The sequence below is a fragment of the Astatotilapia calliptera genome, chromosome 2, assembly GCF_964374335.1.
Source record: "Astatotilapia calliptera chromosome 2, fAstCal68.1, whole genome shotgun sequence".
Classification (NCBI taxonomy): Eukaryota; Metazoa; Chordata; class Actinopteri; order Cichliformes; family Cichlidae; genus Astatotilapia; species Astatotilapia calliptera.
Genome location: NC_137423.1, coordinates 21,389,187 through 21,412,762, shown reverse-complemented (window position 1 = coordinate 21,412,762; position 23,576 = coordinate 21,389,187). Strand labels below are relative to the sequence as shown.

Here is a 23,576-nt window from a genome sequence, read left to right as displayed (position 1 = left end):
ACATCCTCCTCTTCTTAGCTGGCTCTATTCTCTCCTGACTTTCTCTCTTCACTCTCATAAACCTCCAAACTGTCTCCAAACTCTCACTAACCGCAACTCTCCATCAAACACCCACATTTTTGAATGAAGTCTGAGGGGTTTATATCGCTGTCATATCTCGCGGCAAAGTTTGAACCACTTCATGAACCAGTCACGTGGTACAGCCGGGCAGCGAGGCTTCGGACGTCATCATTTTCAGCTCCTCCCATAAATGAAGCAAGCCTCGATACGCGCTTCGCGGAAACGCCCCCTCCATTACTCGACACAAGCTTCGAAGCCTCGATACAGAACGTCACATCACTACTTGACAGAAACATTGTATTTGCAAATGTCATAAGTTAATGACAGGGAAATCTTGTGTCCACAGGTTATTTCACTGCTTTGCAATATTGTAAAATGCCATCCATCCATTTTGAGCTCTTTTACCAGTGGTGTTCATTGGTGCAGCTGTCCAAACAGGGGCACCCAAACATCCCCTACCCAACTTCACCAGCTCTTCCAGATGAAAGTCAAGTCACCTGAAGGACGTTCTCTCTCTAGCTTGTCCTGGGTCCTCCTCCTGGTGGTACATGCCCACAGTGCCATACCTAGACGGTTCCCAGAAAACATCCTGATCTCAAACCCAAACAACCTCCACTGGCTCCTTTCAATGTGGGGAAGAAGCGGCTGCTCTTTGAGACCCTACCTAATCCCTACACATAATTTTCAGCATAGATGGGGACAGGAAGGTAGATCAACAGCTTCATTTCATTTCACGTTCAGCTTTCTCATCACTACAACAACAAGTACAACATCACCATCACTGGTTAACAGGAAAGGATGGTTTAGTAGTGGAAACCTCTGCCCACGGCTTGTCTGTCTACCTGCAGAGAGCATCTGCTGTCAGATCACTCTATCCACCAATCAGCATTGGATCGATGCACAATGACGCTCATGTCGAGGATCGTGCAGTCGGGATCATGGAGCACTGCATGGAAGCATGTTTACACTGGCTGAACATTTCTCTCTGTAGGCACATACACAAAAGAACAATCGCAGCACCAGATATTAACCATTATGCAACACCAGTCTGTCAGCCTCATGCTCCACTGTCCCCTCAGACCATGAGATACTTAAACTCTTCCACATGGAGCAGGAACTCAGAGTGGACGCTCCACCCTTTTCCTACTGAGAACTACGACGTGAGACTTTTAGTCAGAAAATATTTATGTTTAAATCTTTGCACATTTATAATATTTGAAGTAATTTTATGATCCAGTTCAACAGACCAACTTACATCACGCTCTGTTGCCCAGAGATCAACTTGTCCACACAATATAAAGTTACACTATTCAATAAAACACTTTTAAAGGCTTTGTTGTGTTCTACTCATCACTCCTGTGTAAGTGAACGTCCAAATTTATGATGATATCTTTATAGCAGTAAGAGTTTCAGAGCAGGAGGATTTTTCGGTGACTTCTTAGAAACTGTAGTTCCCCGAGTCGACCTCAATACCACTGCCCCTCCACCCACCTCCTCACCTCTGTGCCTCTGACTCCTGCCAACTCCGTTGGTTATATAACCTGTAAATGAGAAGATCAGCACCCAGCTGTCATCACTATGGATACCTGGCATGGACTCACACACGCACTGTACATCTTGGCGGGTCCACTTTGCATGTGTGCTGTAGTGTGTGTATCAGAAGTAGGGCAGCCGCGGTGTTACCTAACTCGCCCAGAAAAGACATCTGGGGAGTTGATTACAGCTTCCTGTGCGCAAACAAAAGGCAACCATCAATCATACGCATGCAAGCGGCCCGCTCACACCCGTTCATGTGAGCAGGCGCGCACAAACATTTGGCTCACATTTTGGCCACACACAAGGAGAAAGGCACACAAACAAATAAAGGCCACATGTTTGCAGGCATGCGTACACGCCAAGACGGTCAAGTGAGTCCATGAGGCCGCGTTTGGGAGAAATTAAAGAAAAGTTTTTGCTTGAAAAATGAGCCTAAGTTTCACTTAAACAATGCAGGGAAAAAAAATATGTTACCCTACTGTACAGATCGACGTCTCGAGTGTTTGATCAGTCCACTCTGCCATAAATCACCCACAGTGGGATCGACTCGCTTGTGTTTTCTGGACTAATTTTCACATTAAGCTATTTTCCATCTGCAATAATTCCACTAGTTTAGAATCTAATCCCATTTCTTTGCTTGTTTGATGCTTACAGTAAGAGGATTGATAGTTAGGAAGGCATCAGTCTGTTACAAGAAGCACATCTGAGTCGTCTGTGTGCAAAAATTAACAATAACAACGGCATTAAAAGCAATTGAAAATAAAATGATTGTAAATATGTGAAACATGTTTTTAAGCTGGCGTGCTGATGTAAACAGATGTGTTTTGAGCTTCTGATATGAGCCAACAAGTCTGAAGTGAGGCGCTGTCAGGAGAGCAGCTGAAGCTGAGCGGAGGAAAGATGACGTTGTGCCAAGTCAGAGAGCTTTCAAAGGCAGAGGAGCAAAATCTTGTATTGGATATGTTGAGAATGTGGAGCTGGATGAGAACTGGCTTAATATGGTCAGCAGACTATACCAGTGAGGACTCATTTTATCTCTGTTTTGTTGCCAATATTTTAAAACTCATACTTGGTTGGTTTTCATTCATATTTTAAACATTAAATGAAATTTCTTTTCACTTTTTTTAAATTTCTGTGATCTTGAGCCTTAAAGGGACACTGAGATAGTGCTCCTGATGCAGTTCAGTAAGGAAGCAGTCACTGTAAACATGCATCCCATCAAACAACCTGACAAAACACCGACTGTGAGCTTGATCTCAGTCAGTCCTGAGCAGCACTTACATCCCAGTTAAAGACTTTGAGTCCGGAGACCACACTGTCAGCTAACCCTGACCTTCATTGTGTGTTTTTTTATCTTCGACTACAAACCTGTAAAGGCGTCGTTGGTGTGTATGCACGGTTCTGATTTTATTGAGATGCCATCATCTGTCTACAAACACAAACCAGCCAAAGAAGTTAAAGCCTTCTTATGATTCACTTCCTGTTTTTGCTTGAAAAGGTTTAAATGTGATGACACATGGAGAGAGTGAAGAAGAAGAAGAAGAAGAAAAAAAAGCTACCAAAACTACTACTGAAACTCACAAAGACGCCTCCTGCTTCCAGAACCATTAGGTGGTGTGGCTGATCCGCAACTATATGGCTGCCATAGTGAAATGTGAGGATGTGATGGATGTTAAGAAAATACACACAACCAAACTGAAGTTTTATTCTACAGGAAATAAAGAACAACAGGTCACACATCCTTTAAGATCAAATCTGCAAAGTTAAAGAGTTAGGGATTAGCAGTGGACCAAACCACTATTAGGCCTGTGGGGGTGGTAGGGTGTCTGTTTTAAAGCCTAAAACCATTATGTGAAGGTGAAAACACAACCAGGCCGTGGAAAGGAATCTCGATAATGTCAAAGTCCGGGGAATGAAAATGCTGTACCGGTGTGCCCAGCCTGCGAGCGTCGGACACACCGGTCATATTTGTTTTAAAGGGTTCAAATCAAACTAAAGTTTCACAGTTAAGACATCACATTTCCAACTGTGCTCCACTTCTGATGTACAAACAAACAAACAAACACAGAAACATGCTTTATAATTTGTTCTTTACTGCGCATTATTATGTACAAGACAAATTCTCAAAAGGCAATACAAAACGAGTATCACATATCTGCATATGCTTACTGCCAGACACACTGAAACGACACAGACGACGCATCCAGCAGCAAACCCAGCTCTAAGTGCCTAAGTAGCTTTATACTTATGTTTCATTTACACTGGAAAAGGATTCATAGTCGACAACACTCTGCAACGCAGCGATGCATTAAACAATTTCAAACAGATGACTGAACGCAGCGGCAGCGCTCACTGATTATCAGCTTTTTGGGGGCGGGGTTTGGGAGATTTCTGCAGGATACTTGGAGTTGATCAAAATATCAAAAAGAATTCAAAAATATCAAAAGTGAAAATGAAAAAATATAATTTACACGGACGAGTGTCCACGGACCTGATTGGACGTGCTTCTCTTAAAGTAGATTTAAAAACAAAGAACAGCTCTGGATTTAATCCTCATCTCACTCTCAGACCACGGACTATTCCATTTTCCTCAAATATATCAGCATTTATACCTGCCTTATAATAAACACACACACACACACACACACACAGGCCGGCAGCATCGTGTAGGTCCATTCTTAAGAACGAACAGAAGATTTTTTCTGTTACTTTATCATCGTTCTGGGTAAATGAAGTGTTCTCATATAAAAAAAACATCTCTGTGCTCCCTTTCCTGAAATGTTTAGTGATGTGAAGTGGATTCATCCGAGTTAAAGTTAAAACGTACTGGTGTGAGGCTGCAGGTGTCTCATTCCGGCACCTCATCCCAAACTACGAATCTTTAAAAGCAACCAAACAAACAAAGAAAAAAAAATATCCTCCTCGAGTAAGACGCGTTAACTTTCGGGGTCCTACCGTGTCATTTAGAAAACAGAAATGAAGGAGTAAAAAAGAGCCTGCCTTCAGCTGTGGAGCTGGGCATTTTACACCAATCTAAAGCCTGAAGCTCAGGATTAAAAGATATTTGTGTGCAAACCGGTTCTGCTCCATCCTGGAGCCTTTCAGGTCCCACGGGGGGCGTGGTTTCTCTAAATCTGACCTGGCCTGTCACTGGACTATCTGGGGCATCTCGCTCCAGGCTTTGGCTTTCTTCTTGGCCAGCGCCATCCAGGGGGGCTCGTCCTGGGCCAGAGTTGTGGGAGGCAGGTTTCGCTGGGAGGGCGGCGTCTGTCCAGGAAGCCCCGGCGCTCTAAGGACGGGCTTTTCCGAGGCGGTCCTCGATGGAAATGGGGAGCAGGTGAGCGGAGTTTTAGAGGGAGATGATGGAGTAGCAGGAGATTTTGGAGCGTCTGGTGTTGACAGGCATCGCTGAGGGGGGTTAGGTTGTGGTGGATACTTTTCTTGGGGTGGTGGGACATAGGGTTTGGGGGCAACACAGGGGAGGGGCTGGGATTTTAAAGGCTGAGGCGGCACTGGAGTCGGAGGAGAGAAAGGCCTTCTGGCCTCCTTGTCTGGAGACACTGACGGCTTGCTCATCTCCAAATGAGCCCCTGCGAGAAAACACACACACACACATAAACAATAAACCCGAGGAGAGACTTTGACAGAAATGTATTTTAAAGTTAAAGCTCACAGACTATTTACTTCTGACCTCTGTAAATAGTCTGAAAGACTTCAATACTAACTTCAGGCTGTTGTGCAACACCACCTTTCACTGTACACCACCCACGTGAGGCCAAGATAGTGTCTAGTGTTTTCTACACTGTATTGTTTATGTGTGGATTTCCACTAAGTTGTTATGTACAATCATTACAATCAGCCTCCAACACAAAGTGTTAATTATTTATCTACTGTAGCAGAGGCTGACCAGACGAGGGCAGCAGTGCATAGTGAAACAGACATTTGCTGAGGTACTGCACAAATGATGAAGGAGCCTAATGAATGGACTGTGTGTGTGTGTTTGCATGTGTGTGCATGCAGACCTTTGCCTTTGGTTTCAGCTGTTTTGGTGCCTTGCTCCTTGCTTGCAGCTGAGCAGACGTATGTTGGAAGTGAAGACTTTCTCTCTTGGTCCTCCTGAAAGAGCAGCAGCAGAACAGTCACATACAGATCACATGGTGGCGGCGTACTCTGCACGCATGCATCCTGTTTTTGTGCATCTCTGTAGGTCTACCTTCTTGACAGTGATCTCCTCCAGTGAGTTTTCCTTATAGATCTTCTGCTTCTGTTTGGCCACAGAGATCCAGCTGGGAGGATCAGATCCAGTAGAAACAGCGCGGCCCGCAACTGAATCTAAATTAACAGCACACACAGTTGTTACGCCACAGGCTGGCTCGCGAGCTGCTTTCTTACACTTGTCGAGTTCAGGATTGTTACGCTCGAGCAGATTAATACGGCGAGGCTGCGCAGCGCGCCTGTGATCTTGTCCGTGAGCAGTTCGAGCGGTCTTTAGTCTGAGCTGTGGCCATGTTTAATATGAACATCCACCACTGACACAGTGTATACATGACAGAAGCAAAGAAGAAGCATGATAATTCCTCTTTAAGTAAAGATGAACGTGGACACACACCTGAGACGCGCTTCAGTTTCCCTCCACTTTCAGCTTGAACCTCTGGCTTCTTAGGCAGCGCAGGTTTGATGCTGACCGGTGGACAGATGGAGGGCTTAACACTGACTGGCTGCGGGGAGTCAACTTTAGAGCTGGGTGGCTGAGTTTGTGACTCAGTCGGAGGCTAAAGGATAATAAATAAAACACAAATAATACATTTGACATGAATTTAAGCTTACAGTTTCAGGTTTCCTGCATCATGTTTGAGAGGTAAGAAGTTCAGAGTGTCCTAGAAACCCTTAAAAAGCTTTTCAATCACCTCTGTGTTTTCCTCCTCTGAGCTGAAGCGCAGCAGAGCCGAAGTCTTTCTCAGCCGAACTCCGAAGGGATTGTCCGGGTTTCCCTCTACAATCACTGAGCTCTCTGCAGGTGGCAGCGTAAGAAAAAGTGGTTATAATTTACCCTCCTGTGATACAGATTAGGACACTTCAGACAGCAAACATCCAGTGTTTGCAAGGTTCACTTTAAAGCATACACAGCATGCACGTGCTAGTCCAGTAAAATCAGCCTCGTCTAAACACAACCGAAGTGGATCCTGTCCCTGCAGAAAACGGCTTCATCATCTACCATCACACATGTTCAGCGCTCTTACCTTCAATGCTCGCAGAAGTAGAGATCTTGGGTGGAGCCGGTGTCACACTGCTTTGTGGTTTGGCGGTTTTCACCCTACTGGGGCTCAGCACCAACTCGACCTTTGGTGAAGTCGCCAGTTCTGCTTTCGTGACCGAATCCTCGGTCACAGTCTCCGGCTCCTCGCAGCTGGATGGTGCGACAGCGAAGGGGGAGGAGACAGAAGCAGGTGGGGAAGGAGGAGGGTTCAGACTTTGTGATCTCTGCCAGGCGGGAGCGATCGTGAAGCGGACTTTAGTATGATCGGGGCTGCAGGGCGGCTGGCTTGTCTTTTCCTCAGCCGGTGCAGGAGATGCAGCGTCTTGATGCGTTTCTTCTTCTTCTTCCTCCTCCACACCGTCAGCTTCCTCTTTATCTGCAGAGGTGGACTCTGTGTCATGTGAAGCCGCTTCACTGGCGCTGTCACTGGAATCTGCAGCAGCTGGAGGCAGCTGGAATAAAGACGTGGCTTTTTCTGAGCTGGGAGAAACTAGATTTATGTGGACGATCGCTGTGCTGGTCTTGGTGGGACTCCTGGCCTCGCTCTTTGGTGACTGCAGGGACAAAGGAGGCGGCTCGGGGGAGCCGTCGTCTTGTTCTGCGGCTTCACTCGGACACTCCTCCATCTGTTTAGTGTCTGACTGCGGCGTTGCTTCCTCGCTCTCCAGCTCCTGTTCGCTTTGATCTGCATCACTCTGGCTCCCTCCCACACCTTTCTCCGATTGGTCTAACCCCACGCTGAGGTCAGCCCCCTCCTCTACTGTGTCTTCTCCCTCTTCAGTCTCATCTCCAGAGTTTTGGTTGAAATCTTGCTCCTTCTGCTCCGTGGTGAGTCCTTGATCGCTCATCTCTGCTGGAATTTGATCATCATCTTTGAGTTTTACAGCGCACACTGCGTCACCTTCAAGCGCCACACCTTCATCCACCTCCTGCGCCACCACCTGAACTTCTTCACCCGGCGTATCCGGAAGCATCTCAGGCATCTCTTCTGCGCCTCTCTCCTCTCCTTCCACTGCTTCCTCTGCCTCCTCCACTTCTGTCCTTTCAGTCGTCTCAACTTCCTCATCCTCTTCCCTCATCTCCCGCCCTTCCTCCTCCATTTCAGACTTCTCCAGCTTGATTGCCTCCTCCTCGTCCCCTCCCTCACTCTCCCCATCTTCTTGTCCCACGTTGTCGTCACCTGCCTGGCTGATAGTTTGGCATGAGAGCACGCTGTCGTCCTCTTCAGGCTTGACTTCTACTGCCTGCTCTTCTCCTTTCTCCTCATCCTAGCAAGTGAAAAAAAGGGAATGTGACTGTGGCTAAATGGCATGAATGAGATTTAAGAAAACATGATCACATCCATCCATTTGCTTCCGCTTATCCTTTTTAAGGGTCACGAGGGGCGCTGGAGCCTATCCCAGCTGCCTTAGGGCGAGAGGCAGGATACACCCTGGACAGGTCGCCAGTCTGTCGCAGGGCTAACACACAAACACAGACAGTGCTCTAGACTAACTTTTTGACATGGGCGCACTGGTACGCCTAACTTTAAAAATTTAGGCGTACCGGCACAAAAGTTAGGCGCACTCAAATTTTTCAACCGCATCGCTTAACACCGCAGTTTTACATGTGCACTTTCTTTTGGGGGGGGGGAGTCCATACAGACAATATTCATTTCTAAATTATTAACTAACAAACGTGTGCTTAAAGTGCTTTGTCAATATTGTAGAAAATGTTAAACTTAATCATCATCTCGGCTCCTCTGACGACCTGTTTGCTGCTGTCTGTTGCTGAGAGGCAGTTGGGAGAGGGGACACTTGTGCATTTATTGCAGCATATAATGTGTTTTCTGGATACACTGTGCTTTTTCAAGATTGATGGCACTGTGTCAGAGCACTGGCTATGACGGTTCAGGCCTTAACTTAACAAAAAAGTTATCAATCGTTCTTTTCATCTTTTCTCATTACCCACAGCTACATCCACTTCTGTCGAGCGTAGGCTGCTCACTAGGGCTGGGTATCATTGCTGATTTCCATAATCCATTCGATTCCGGTTCTCAAAGTCCTGATTCGATTCAATTTAGCCTCAGACAGTCAGAAATATTATAATTCTGATCATTTATCAGTACTGGTACATGTGAGACTTCATCAGAATTGTGAAAATCACAGCAGATGCCTTTATGTGAAAGTAACTGAGAATAAAACACAGAAAAACATGAAGGAGATTTTCCTGGTCTGGCTTTTTATAGCAGATAACCTTAAAAATATTCTGCAATTTTGCATAATTTTAAGAAGTTTAAATTTCTTCAGTATTGAACAGCAGAAATTAGGCTTTCTTGTCCAAGGTCATTTAAGTGAAAAAAGAAAAAGACAGCGCTGTAAACAACGGTAGACTGGTGGGTAATAAGCAAATGAATAATGCAGAAAACAGATTTGAGACGGGACACTGTTCATTAACGGATTCCACACAAAGACGTAAACACAGAGCGGACCCGACGTATCAGAATCGCTAAGCTCCAACAGCGTGTCCGTGTAAAGGCTGTCGGGTGAGAAAGCCGAGAAAGACGAAGCTGATTCTGATGTGTTGGGTCCGCTCTGTGTTTAAGTCTTTGTGTGGAATCCATTAATGAATTGATATCACCTTATTCAAACTACTCACCTCTCTCTTCCACCTGCACTTTCAACTGGACCACAGCCAATCAGAGAGGTCCCGCCCCTGACTATCTCTGATTGGTTTAGTCCACGATAAAGTGTGTCTGTTGACCACACGGAGAGTTGCAGAGATTTTTATTTTTTTTTTGTTACCCGAACAGTTGGTCGCACAGGTGCCACCAAATTTTTTTATTTTTTTTAGTCGCACCACTGAAAAATTTGGTCGCATTTGCAACCAAATTGGTCGCACTCTAGAGCCCTGACAGACAACCATTCACACTCACATTCATACCTATGGGCAATTTAGAATTTCCAATTAACCTATCCCAACTAATTGCATGTCTTTGGACTGTGGGAGGAAGCCAGAGGACCCAGAGAGAACGCACGCAAACACAGGGAGAACATGCACAGAAAGACCCCGGCCTGATGGTGGAATTGAACTCAGAACCTGTGAGGCAATAGTGCCTCCCCCCAAAAAAAACCATGATCATGTTAAATCTGTTTTCTTGCATTTACCTTTTTTTCCATTTCCTGAGAGAAACTAAACTGAATAAAAAGCAAAAGTTGTAATTAAATAAAAATGTTCTAAAAATGAGAAAATAATAACTCTACGCCTCTATCACATCTGAAAGAGCTTTTAGTGACAAATGTCTTTCTGATAAAGCTTTTAGTTAATGCTGGATTTAAAAATCGAAATTCAATTTAACCTTATTTAGATTTTTAAAAATAAAGTGGATGAACATTTTTTTAAAGTTCCCTTGCACTGGAATCTGTGTTCCCTCATTTTCTCCATGCGTGGAACATTCACATCTCATGCGAGTCTAATTCTAGTTTTGGGCCGTGTCTGCATTTGTAGCTTCACATCATGCTTCCCTTTGTTCCTGCCACAGTGCGCGTTGGCTGACATATAAACTGCCTAATATATGAAGACACTCACGAAGCAGCGTCAGAGGAGTTTAGGGTAAGTGAGGAAGGCATGGGGCCTTTTATCTTCCACACAAAATCCATTTAAAATGTCAAATAACCAAAGATTCATACATCAGATCGAATAAATCTCTCCACAGCTGGTTCTTCCTCCTCTTCCTCCTCCTCCGTTTCTTCCTCAGCATCCACTCCTCCTTCTTCTTCTTCCTGCCACAAGGAAGTGACAACCTGCTCCTCTTCCTTCGTGGTCTGATCTGACAGCATGGAGCACGAGGGAGCAGCCTGAGAACTGAGGGACTCATCCACCTCTTCCTCTTCTTCCTTAACCTCCTCTTCTTCTTCCATTTCTACCTCTTCTTCCTCCTTTTCTTTGACCTCTTCCTCCTTCATCTCCAGGACGGCGCCCTCAGTTTTCATATCAAGCGAGGCAGATACGAGGGGCGTCTTCAAAGAGCTCAGCACCTCCTGTAAGAAGGAGTTCTCCTCCTCCCCGTGGTTCTGGAGCCCATCTTCTTCACTTTCAGATGCAGAGTCACTTACATTCTTACTCTCCGCTGCACTGGAAGCCATGCTTGTGTCCGTCAAGCCAGAAGGGGGCTCTGGTGTGGCCCTAGAAGCAGAAATCAAGAGATAAGATGAAACAAACCAAGCTACACTCCTGGGAGAGGAAAACCAAAAGGAAACCATTTCTATTCACCTGGGACTATCCAGAGAGGAGGCGCTTGAGCTGAGCTTGGAGGAGGGCAGGGGCTGGCTGTCGGAGTCTTCTTCCTCCGAGTGACTTGGCTCAGGAGGAGAGGAAGTGTCCGGGCCGTGAGAAACATCCTGTTCGGCATCGGACTCATCTTCTCCCTCCTCCTCATCTCCCAACAGGGATTGTATGGAATGTTGTGGTTGATCCGTCTCCTCGCTCTCCTCTTCCTCATTTTCCTCCCTCTCAACTTCTGGTTTCAGCAGAACATCAGCCACTTCTGAATCAAACACACAAAAAAGTGTCATCTTATCATCAGACTTATAAGTAACAAGGATATGGAAGCTGATGGCAGCCAATATGAACCACTTCATTATTATTTGTGTGAATTATCTATAAAAAATAATAATTATTATGAATAAATAAATATAAATATAATGAATATTAAATAACTTTGTAAAGTTATATTCATGACTGATTTTCTATTATTCAACTGTTGCAATTAAAATTATTTACACTAAAATGTGTGTCTGGTTTCTTGTAAGGTTATGCAGTAGTTAAAATTACTCACAGTAGAATTATATCTTTGTTTCCTTTAAAAACCTGATTTGTTCTCCCCTTATTCTTGTGTTTAAGTGTATGTAAATATAATTGCATTGTAATTTCACATAAAATACAGTAATATTCCATTTAATTACAGTGTTACCAAAATAACTTAAACAAATACATATATGCATCTTTTGCACTCATGTGGACTATAACCCTTCTATTTGATTAAATACTTTTGTTTTAATATTGGCATTCACAGGCTTCCATACATGAAAACTAGGGGCTTTGCGCACACACCTTCTGCCTCCTGCTGGTCTTGCAGCGGTGTGGAGGTCGTCAGCTTCGCCTCCATCTCAGACTCTTGCCCTGCTTTCCCCTCTGTTCGCTGCACAGAAACGAGACATTTGTGGTGACATCAGCATCATCAATCGCCAATGAACAGTCAGCTAAGCAGTCCTAGAAAACTGTAGCAGCACACATGTGATAACATCCAATACAGCAACAGGTCTCATGAATTTGTATCAGTAAAATCACTTTTTTTCTCAGCGTAACTTCTTTGAAAAGTTTGAATGACTGAGAAGGACGAACGCCTGTGCAGACAGGACCACCTGACCCGTTCTCTGGCTGCTGTACTTTTCTGCACTCACTTTAAGTTTAACCTCCATATAAAAAGGTTTTTAGATAATGTGGGGAAACTATTGACTAATCACTTTGATTGTCCCACTGTTTAGGTTTCTTTTTTATAGTTGGGGAATTACTTTGTTAGGTCCAGTTTTATCACAAAACAGAGACTCTATGCAATGAGAGCCACGCCATGAAAAGCTATAAAGATCCATTTAAAGTAATGGGAGTATTAGTGTTTATTCATGCTAGAGCTTTTGTTCCCCCTCTTACACTGGCAGGTCTCCTCCTGGCTTTTTGCCTCAGGGCCAGCTTGTGCTTGGCTGCAGAGTTATCCAGACAGACAAAAGGACTGGCCGGCTGGCTGAAGTCTCCTGGAACCACCAGGGGGCTCACTGCTCTGCTGGAGGCTGCGCAGGACAGCTGGGAAGACAGGAAACACTCATTTAGCATTTAGCAACACTCAACCAGGAGAGATCTCTGGGGACAGAATTTGACCATCCATCCAATTGTCCACCCCCACAAGTGGGACGGTTCCAAATAGAGGTGGTCAACTCTCAGACATCAGCCACACTTGTAAGAAGCTTAAAAGCACAAACATTGAAAAATCCCCCAAGGATGCAAACAAGTAGCCAGAGACTGAGCAGGAGAGGGGGAGTCCAGCTGTACAAACATGAGCAGTCCTTATCTGCAGAACCAACACTAGTCTGTCATCACAGAAACCTACCTCTCTCACCTCTCACAAACTTACCTTTTCACTTATTTCAACACGAAACCCACAAAAACACTGCTCTTCTTCCACTAAAGACACACACACACACACACACACACACACACACACACACACTACATGCTAATGTCTGTCTGCATCTGTTAGACTGTAAAATACCATTTCATAGTTTTCATTCTGCATGTAAACCAAAAAGTGTGTTGTGTTGTATGAACACATGGTTTGTTTTATGATCTAACTGAAATTACCCTTAAAACATATTCATGAAATATCGCATAACACAGTACTTCTTTAACAAAATATAGGTTTCCCTGTGTGTGTGTGTGTGTGTGTGTGTGTGTGTGTGTGTGTGTGTGTGTGTGAGAGAGAGAGGCAGACTCTTAATGCTTTAACTACAAGCAGACATGCTGACTGCCAAAGAAACCATTGGAATGCACTCTGAACACTCAACACACACACACACACACACACACACACACACACACACACACACACACACACACACGGTCAGTGGAATAACATGTACTGTGGCTGGAGAAAAGAAAAAGAAGGTCAGAGAGAAGGAAAGGGGGAAAGCAACATACAGAGGAAGAAGAGGTCAAGCTGCAGACTTCCATTTAAGGTTTGAAGAGAAGCTGGAGGATTGGTTATGACCACACCCAAACAGACACACACACACACACACACACGCACGCCCATCTTCCACTATCACAGACGGCACATGACAACTATTTCCTGTGCTGCAGATATGTGTTGAACATAAGCCTCTCCATTTATGTCCGTACAGGATTTAAAAACACGACACTGAAAGAAGTAAACAGCCAATCACGTTCCAGTCTCCATGGTGAGAAAGGATGCTGAGCCAATGTTATGTCTGAAGCACCGTTTCATCACCGAGTCTCAAACAGTGACTCACAATTAAAAAACACTGATTCCTTAAACCTGCAATAAGTGATACACTGTAACCTTATATGTTAGTATCCATTCGTTTCCAATTGGCCACCTGATGTTATATCCAGTATTGATTCTCCTTTTAATTCATCTAGATCTCATCTAATAACAATAAAGATTATGCTGTTAATCAGCTGGTTGCTAACGCTGTCAGTGTTCACTTACATAATAGGTGGCTTCATATACATGGCACTAATGGAACCTTTGAGGATGCTGGGAAACTTTGGGTCCTGCTTTGACACGTACCGCCTAACTAAGCACTGCTGCAGACCATGTGCAGCCTTTCATGCAAACAGTATAGATGGCTGTGAGCCCTTTCAGCGGGATAAAGGACCCTGTCACGAAGCAAATATAGTTCAGGAATGGTTTAAGAAGCACAACGACGAGTTTGAGGTGTTGATTTTGCCTCTAAATCCACTTAAGCATCTGTGGGATGTGCTGGCCAGACAAGTTCATCGTGGTGCCAGATACCACAGCACAGTTTCAGGGGTCTAGTGTTTCCTCGATGGGTTAGGACTGTTTTGGAAGAAAACAGGGGACCAAAACAATATTAGACAGGTGATTATGATGTTATGTCTGATCTATGGACAATCTGGCTTCTTTATGCAACTAGCAGAGTCGCTCCCTGCTGGGATCTGGAAGTATTACAGACATTTGTGTGCCGGCTTCACTTTACAACACAATGGAAACAATAAACTCAGGAGATGATTCTCAGATCATCTCATTCTCAAACGATGTTCTTTGTCTTACACACAGTTTGATCATCCACTGCTAATAGAAACAGGCAGTCTGAACTCCTCTAATGACCAACTTATATCCACAAACTACAGACAAGTATGTGTGAAAAGATGACAAAGTCTGCACTCTTTATATTTACTGTAAATGCATTTAACACTGGCTGACCTAGACCTAAGTCTCCACAGTGACGTATGCTGACAGCGATGGTGTGAGTCAAAGCCTGGATTGTTGCAAATAAATCAAATTCATTTTCTAAATAAAGCCTGGGGGGAAAAAACAAAAAAGAAAACAACAACAACAACAAAACCCACAATCAAGTAAACAATTGATGTCTTAGTGAATTCTCAGTGGATGGATAAACTGCACAAAGTGCCACTGTAAGTGCAGTCTATCCTTGACCACATTCCTGTGTGTGGAATTGACTTTAAAGGGGATATTTTCAGGGTTTTGTGTGCCTGTCATTGTAGCCAGCCATTTGTGGCTCTTTCCAGTGGGAGAATGACCAAAACCCGCCTGAAACTGCTAAAAGTACACTATCATTAAAGGCTCCTTTGTCATAGTTTGCTGACTGTGCTTCTAGGCCATATTATAGTCAGTGAGACTAATTGATGTTCTCGGGACATTTGCCTTATCGTGAACTGGCACTGTGATTCTCTAGATCCATAAAAAGGACTCATTTGAAATTATTGTTAGGGAGAATATGAGGCATTCTGGGTAACACTGGTTAAACCGCAGATTTATACGCAGGGTCAGGAGGACGACAATTTAAGGATACAAAAAAGAGAAAGCTGAAACAAAAAGACTAAAAGCAACAGAGGGGGAAAAAGAGCGCCAAAGAGCGGGAACATAGGGAAAGATGTCACTTTGCATGAAGGGGCTTTTATTTAGAACCAAGAGCAGCGTTTTAGTGATTAGACGGGATCATGAGATTTGTTCTCCGCCACAGTCACATGAGGAGCAATCGCACACAGCTCCAACACATCCACAAAGATTCCTCCTGGCTTTAACAAATCACATCGATCTTACTTGAATCGCTGTTTTGGTTGCAATGCCACACGCAGGACACGGTGCAGATCGTAAAGCATCGCAGCGTGGAAGTTCACTCGTCGGTAAATGTGTCGGTTGTGAATGGAACAAAGCATGAAATAAACAATGCAGTATCTTAGTTTTCGTTGCGCTGACGCTTACCCGGTCCTCATCGCTGTCTATTCCCTCCAGACTGATGGAACTGTTCGCCTGAGCCTGATTCTGGGAGACGCACCAAGAACAAGGAGAAGAATGTTAGGAGCCAAACTCAGGGGCACTAACAGAAGGAAGGCATCATTGAAAGCATGTCTTTATCAAGACCGTGTGAACTGTTGTGTATTCTGGTGGGCTGCAGGGTAGGCCGTCATCCTCAGACATGGTCGCAGGATCTTCTGCCCTCTTCACACACATCAGAGACGGTGGAGAGCCCAGTTTGATGGCCTGCTTCAGCTGAAGCTGCAGAGGAGGGAAAAAAAAAAAAAAGCACATTTATGACAGCAGGGTTAGTGTGTGCACGTTTCAGGCATGTGCTCACCTGTTTGTTTTATAAGGAAGTGAAGGTGTTTATCATTACTTACAGTTGGGGAAACACCATATCTGAGAGCCTGTTTAATAAACTACAGCTCTGTATGAAAGGCTAACAATGGCGTGTTTGAGTACATGTTTATTGAGCATTACAGCTGTTTGCAGGGGGAAAAGATCTTTACTGTGGTGGAATATGACTAACAGGGAATGACCAGTGAGGACTCATAGCTGGGCACTTGACAGAGAAGCGAAAGCCCTTTGAAAGTGATTGTGTATCTGTGTGTGTAGCTGGTATCGCAGAAACTCAAACAGTCTTTATCTGCGTGCTTCCCTGTAACAGTCAGTCAAGGACTCATTTACTCAGTTTCACAGCACAGGACAATACAGCTTTTCTGTTGCAGGGCTGGACACTGGCACGCACCAACACACACAGACACACACGGACACACAATACAAGTTTCTTGACAAAGTCACAAAGAATCTGCTGTTCTAAATGTTTCTATTTTAACATAATCAGCTTATATACTGGAAGCTGTTTGTGGGTGGAAGCTAAAATTAATCTGAAATGTAGTTTTTTAATTTAAATGTGCGTGAAAATGTGCTTAAAGGGAGGGTTCACCTCAAAAACCACATTCATGCATTTCTCCCTTTTAGCACTGGTTTGCCCATATCAGCTGTACACATGTCTGCTCTCTGTTGAATATAATGGAGCTAACTGACACTTGCACAAAGATTCTCGTGAGCATTTACCCTTCTATTAAACTGCACCTGCCAATCATATCACTCTGCTCATGATGCTAGCTGCGGTGTGACAGGGTGGACATCCTCAAATTCATCCTCCGCTCCGCTGTAATAGTGCACTGGTAGTCTATAGGTCCAACGCAGAGCACGGCAGAGCTCCACCTGTATGTAGTAGCTGTGTACTGTCACCAGGGGGCAGCATCAAAAATATGTTGAACCAGTGGTTAGTGTGTTACAGTTGTTAGTGCTTGCCCTTTAGCCACGGTCCCACAGAAGACAAAAGTCTTTGTAGTGGAGTGAAAATTGTCCACTTGTCGGGCCACAGACAGTGTAAAAGATGGAGACACTGTAGCCGCAAAGTTGCATTCTCTTTAACGGCCACCAGGGGGTGATAGCTGTGGTTGCTCCTGTATACACCAATGAGAAATCGGCTGTCAGCTGTGACCACAGTAAACGATTTCCTGATAGGTTTATGGACCAGGTTACTAGTTTTGGGTAAGAGTGAGCAAAATGTTAAACTCACTGACAGAAAGGAAGATGATCCAATGTAAATGACTTCTGATAGACATGTTACTAGCCTGTGAGCTTCCTGGTCAGATTTACCCCTCGACTGCAACATCCAGCTTCAAAACACCAAAGAAGGCAACGTTGAAACATAACACAACTTCATAAAGCAGTGGCTGACCTCACAGCAGCTACACCTGTCTTTTATATCATCTCAGTTGGCCGGTGTCCTGTTTTTGTGTGATTTTTCTGGTAGGACAGGATGCAATTGCATCTTTGTAGCTTCTGTATTGTCTGAATTCCTACGCTTAAAGAGCTATATTACTGGACAACAAACGCAGGCCCAAAAACGCCATCAAATGGAATTTTTTCTATCTGAAGCTTTCTGGACCGGTCACAGTGGCAACACCCTTGTTTAGTGAGTTACTACATGACAGTCACTCTCCTGTGCATCATGTTAATGGCCTTGTAGTGTATCGATCCTTACATAATGTGTTTATTTTTGGCTCTGGAATGGCCTCATTCTGCTTATCAAACAGGCAGCACAGCTCACAGCGAGGATTAAGGTCAGGAAATCTCCATTAGATTGTTTTTCCACAGTAAATTCACTTTATGGAAATCAATCTATTAGCAACTTGCATCTCGCCAAACTATCTGTGGCTGTTTTGCCTGAAAACTCTTGGATTTGATTATCAGGCACTCTGCCCGTGTCCGTTACACACTTTCTGATCTACAAAGGAGCCCAAATCAAACACTTCCTCTGTTTTATTTTAGCTTACAGGAGAAAGTGTTTCTTTTTAGCAAAAATCGCTTAAAGGAGTTGTTTGAGTCTCACTCCTCTGTAGCTCAGCGGAGCCGTTTCATTGGAGGTCAGCGCATCCATCTGGGTCTCATGTCTTCCCCTTTTAGCCCACTATTGTGACAGATACTCTTTCTATCTGTCTGCAGTTCTTCTCATCACGCGGTCCTTTCATTTTGCTTTGACAGAACTTTAATCTCTATTTGTGAAACACATCAGTTCCGCCTGTCCAAACCGCTGCGTTTATCACATTACACATGGATCAAAACTTGTGTGTAAAAAGTCAAAGCTTATTTAATGCCACTTATTACTCGTAATCCCACAGGCTTAATATATAGCAGATCTGCTGGCAGCACTTTGTTCAGTGCCCTGGGGCATAGAAGTGCTCACTCCCAAACACACTTAAATGTGTCAGACTGTGAATCTTTATTGTTTATTATTCCTTAATAACCCCTGTAGTCAAAGGTCAAGGGGTCGGGGATCTCTGGTGTACTAGACCTGAGAGGACTTTAACTTTAACATGTTTATCTTTGATCCGGTAACTGCGTTTGTGTGTGCATACCTGGAGTGATTTCACCTTCCCATGAATGCTGTCCTGCGATGCCCCCAGAGCCTCGTTCGCCTCCGATGAGTCAGAAACAAACACGGAGTCATGTGACAAAGCCTTGCCTCCCAGACTGATCTTCGACCTTTGGGAAACAGGAAGACAAAGAAATAAACACAGCACAGAGTGATGTTTCACAGCTTCTATAACAAGACAGGTAGAAGAAAAAAAGAACCAGATGGCGGATCACGACATACAACAACATACCATAAACTACCCATGCAGAGTGTTTGGAATGTGTCGTATAAAAATATATATCAACTGAAAAGACACTTTTAGTTTTTTAAGTGATGGTTTGTTGTCTCCCAGTAATTAGGATGATGAGAGAAATCAGTAAAATGTAACTAGATATTTCCTGTGACAGACTGAGACAAAGCAGGAAGTGGCACCGCTTAGGAAAACAAAGAAATTCAGGACTTTTCCACAGGAAAACACACATTCTTCTAATTGTTACAAAACAGGAAGCGCCGAGCCTTCGCTGAGGTGAGTTTGACAGAACAGGAGATGGATGTTAAAACACAACCTTCCTTTTTTAAATGTGCTCATGACGTTATTGACCTGAATGGATGGATGAGCTCCAACAACGTGAGCAGAAATATATCATTTGGCTACAGAACGGTGCGGTTTCTTGATGAATCCCTTAAACATGGCAGTAAAGTAATGATATAATATTCTGGATTCATATTTTGCTGGGCTCAATTAAACCCCATAATAAGAGCTAGCATTTTAGATGCTTTACATCTGAAAGGGAAATGGGAGGAAAATGGTTCTGCTTAAAAACACACCGTTTATGTAGTTTTAGTTCCATTCCATTTCCTTCAAATTGATTTTTGTCATATTGTCCTGTCCCTCACAAACAGAAGCTTTGATCAACAGGTCGGTGGGCTAGTCACAGCCCGAGATGTGTGCTACAGATGACCAGTTTTTAGATATCTCTTCTCTCTGACATCAAACACAGCCAGGAGTAGAAAAAACTGTCTAAAACTGAGTGTTCGGAGCATTCTGAAGCCTTTCGGCTCACAGGGTTTACCTAAATGGTAAATGGCCTGTATTTGTATAGCGCTTTACTAGTCCCTAAGGACCCCAAAGCGCTTTACACAACCAGTCATCCACCCAGTCACACACACACACACACACACACACACACAGGTGATGGCAGCTACATTGTAGCCACAGCCACCCTGGGGTGCACTGACAGAGGCAAGGCTGCCGGACACAGGCGCCACTGGGCCCTCTGACCACCACCAGTAGGCAACAGGTGAAGTTGTCTTCCCCAAGACTGAGACTCAGGTTGACCTAATTATTTGAAATGTTGGTCCATGCTTAAAGGTAAAGTGTGTAAAATCTCACCATTAGATGTCATTAGACTAAAAATCGCAATCAACTGAATTTTGTCTTTATCCTGTCTTCCTTCTCTCACCCCAACCAATCACAGCAGATGGCCCCGCACCTTCCTGAGCCTGGTTCTGTTGGAAGTTTCTTCCTGTTAAAAGGGAGTTTTTCCTTCCCACTGTCGCCACAGTGCTTGCTCATAGGGGGTCATATGATTGTTGGGTTTTTCTGTTTCTGCATGTATTATTGAAGGGTCTACCTTACAATACAAAGCGCCTTGAGCCGACTGCTGTGATTTGGCGCTGTATAAATAAAACTGAATTTTATTTTCCTACTCCTTCCAGTTCTCCCAGTTCATGGAGAGAAATTTGCCTCAAAAGGGTTGCAAATGATTATGATATGATCCACAAGCATAAAGTAAGATTTAGAAATGTGTACAATGATTTGTGTGTAAGGACTCACACCCACACACAAATATGAAGCAGTCTGAGGACACGTAAAACGATTTTACAAATGCGTCCATCCAAACCTGAAAAAACACCGAACATTTATGCACAATTTATCAAGTTCATGAATCCGGAACAGATTAATCCAAGTTTAGCGATTTGTTGGAAGATATATGATGCACACTACTCAATGTATATTTACGAGTATTTACAACCGACTGTAGCTTTAATACGAAGATATGACAAAATGAGCATATAATAAATAAGTAGAGGCGTGACAGGTCTTAGTTGAGCTCTGTGTACTTTCGTCAGATTGTAAATAAAAGCATTTCATTCAGCACACGTGTGCGATCTTACCCAGAGCCTTTATCCTTCTCTGCTCGAGTGAGTGTGTTGCTCTCTGATGCTTTGCTGACATTGTCACTCGACTGGCTGGCTTTAAGGCTCGCGTCCGCTCCTGCAGCTGATGGATCCTTTCTCTTCTTCCTGGCAAAGAACCTTTTAAACGTTTGGAACTTGGACTTCTTCTTTCCTGAGAAGACAGAATCATGAATCATTGCATGGTGGTGCACAGTTACATGCTGATGAGAACATTACACACACGGCATCTTTACACACTGCCCCAGTGTGAACTCGAGTTATAGAGCAATTAGTCCTGTGGTGGATGTAAAGACACAGGTAGGCAGCCCAGAGGGAACCACACAGAGCAAACGATGTGTGCATGTGTTTGCAGAGGCCAACATGAAAACTGAAAATACACATATGCATAAACAGACACAAACTCAAGCTTGTAAACCTACCCCCACAGTGGGTCCGTGTCTATTAGCACCACAGTGGAAAAACTCAACAGCTCTTTTATAACTTCTTAAACAGCTGTCATCAAGAACCTGAAATGGTCCTCGCTCCATCTCACATGCAACAGGGATGTGGGCTGGCTCAGCACTTATACACTACGCATTTGTCTTCAAACCACATGATCAGTATAAAGAATAGTGCAGAGTTGGTGTTTTTTTTTTTTTTTTTATTCATCTACATAGTAACAATGGTAACATGTATAGCACTTACAATGTTTACTATGTTCATTAGCTTAGCTAATATTTACTGGGTCAAACCATAGACTGTACATAAAAGATGAAAACAGCCTGTGGTTTAGAAAAACAAAGCCATTATAGAAGTGCACATTGTTTCTAACGGCCAGCAGGGGGCAGCGCTTCTTGTTTCAAAAAGAAGCCAGAATGATAACGTGGTGTAAGACAGCAGTTCATAAACCAGTGTGCAATGCATTGATTGCAATGGTAGAGGTGTAGACCTGTATACAGCTGAGGATGATGGGGAAAAAACAAAAAACTAAATCTGAATGTAACTAGGCTTTCCAAACTGTCAGTGGTTGAAGAGCATTGTGGGTAATGTAGGTTTTGTAAGGTGGGGAGAAAAAAAAAAGCAAAAAGCATTATTGTTGTATATTTTGAGTAAACTGAAGTAGCCATCAAATAGAAAGACTTGTAATCAGACAAAAGTCATCACAAAGTGCAACATGTTTCATTGTTTTCACAGCTAGACAGAAACGGGATTTTAGCAGCAGTGACAATATTTGGAGATTTAGATTTTCCAATATATTTCTTTCAGACACACTAAACATAAACAGATTTCTAACATTTAGTTTATGTAGTTTCTTTACTCGTCCACGTTCAGCCCGACTCTGCTCAATCAGCTGGCTGCTGTGTTTGTAGCATCCCAATGAGAGAAGAGTCCTCTGGCTGGCAAACTAAGTAAGACCTATAAAATGTTTGAACAGTGTTTTTTAATGTTTCTACTCTACTTTTTAAATTTTCATTTTGTGGCCTTTAAAATCCTGATGCCCATAGGAGTGGCAAATAGCTAATATCACCTGATAATATCGGCCAACCTATAAATCTATTGTTACACGCACCACAGGAGGCACTTAAAACATCCCCAGAGAAAGGAAACAGAAGCTGAGTTGCAAGAAAGAGAAACAACAATGAGAAAGAAGAAGTCGGGAGCAAACAGAACAACTGTAGTCAAACTATTTTGAGGACTCCTACCCCTGAGCCATCCACAGACATTCTTCAGTAGAGATTTCAAAATAAGATGCATTTTTGTTCCACGAGCTGTGTCATTTTCGTCCTCCTCCCTGTGGGGAATCCTTGAGCATTCCTTCTTTTCTAAAAATATACTTTCTGGTTGGAGCTAAGTCCCAACTGAAAAATGTTTGGAATCCAAACCTGGTGCTGAGGCCAAGATGCTTTAAATCTCTGGGTCACTCACTCAAGATCATGTTAAGCACATGTGGTGCATTTTCTTTTGGGATTTTTTTGTGTAACACAGAAACCCAAAGACGTCACTAAAATAAAAGTCTGTCAAAATATAATGAAAACCAATTTTAGCGTCTTAATGAGATGCCATTAAACCGCACACAGAACAAGTTATTGTTGGATAACTGCAGTCCACAAAGTGCTGTCTTTACTTGAGGAGGTTCCAACCTGCTTTTTGATGAAGCTTCAGAGGCCTTTCTGCATGGCCAAGATGAACTATCAGGGGGAAGCACCACCCAACAGTACCATTTATTGTGCTATTTTAGGCACAATACTCTATTAAAGCCAAAAGGTCTGCCTAGAAAAAGGCAGCTGATTCAGTGGAAGGTCAGCGTAGAGCTGAGATATTATAGTTTCTCCATATGCATTCTGTTATGACTATCAGGACCTATACACAGTCCTGAGCTCAAAATTAGGGACAACTCAGCTGAACTGTGAGAGGATGGTGACCTTTGAAAGGGAGACAATATCAGGGCTGGGATCTCCATAAAAACAAAACTACCAGAAAAATTAGAGACTGTTCATTTCTTGTGAAAAGCAAGTGAGCAAACTTGAAAATTCAGCAGGATTATTGCACCA

General features: G+C 43.6%; 1 protein-coding gene across 6 annotated transcripts in view; it reads right to left on the bottom strand.

Moving 5' to 3' along the window:
• Positions 1-3,669: 3,669 nt before the first annotated feature.
• The window catches only part of LOC113033157 (uncharacterized), a 47,254-nt gene continuing 27,347 nt past the window's right edge, over positions 3,670-23,576 (bottom strand). For all 6 annotated transcript variants that reach the window (XM_026186606.2, XM_080306100.1, XM_080306110.1 and 3 more), the window contains exons 3-16: positions 21,022-21,196; positions 18,845-18,971; positions 16,035-16,169; positions 15,876-15,935; positions 12,542-12,691; positions 11,945-12,032; positions 11,105-11,378; positions 10,522-11,017; positions 6,837-8,121; positions 6,504-6,607; positions 6,206-6,368; positions 5,810-5,928; positions 5,619-5,712; positions 3,670-5,186 (exon numbers count right to left, since the gene is read on the bottom strand). In XM_026186606.2, coding sequence (XP_026042391.1) covers positions 4,744-5,186; positions 5,619-5,712; positions 5,810-5,928; positions 6,206-6,368; positions 6,504-6,607; positions 6,837-8,121; positions 10,522-11,017; positions 11,105-11,378; positions 11,945-12,032; positions 12,542-12,691; positions 15,876-15,935; positions 16,035-16,169; positions 18,845-18,971; positions 21,022-21,196 — 3,713 coding nt within the window. In that variant the 3' untranslated portion in view covers positions 3,670-4,743. The remainder of the gene's footprint in view (positions 5,187-5,618; positions 5,713-5,809; positions 5,929-6,205; positions 6,369-6,503; positions 6,608-6,836; positions 8,122-10,521; positions 11,018-11,104; positions 11,379-11,944; positions 12,033-12,541; positions 12,692-15,875; positions 15,936-16,034; positions 16,170-18,844; positions 18,972-21,021; positions 21,197-23,576) is intronic.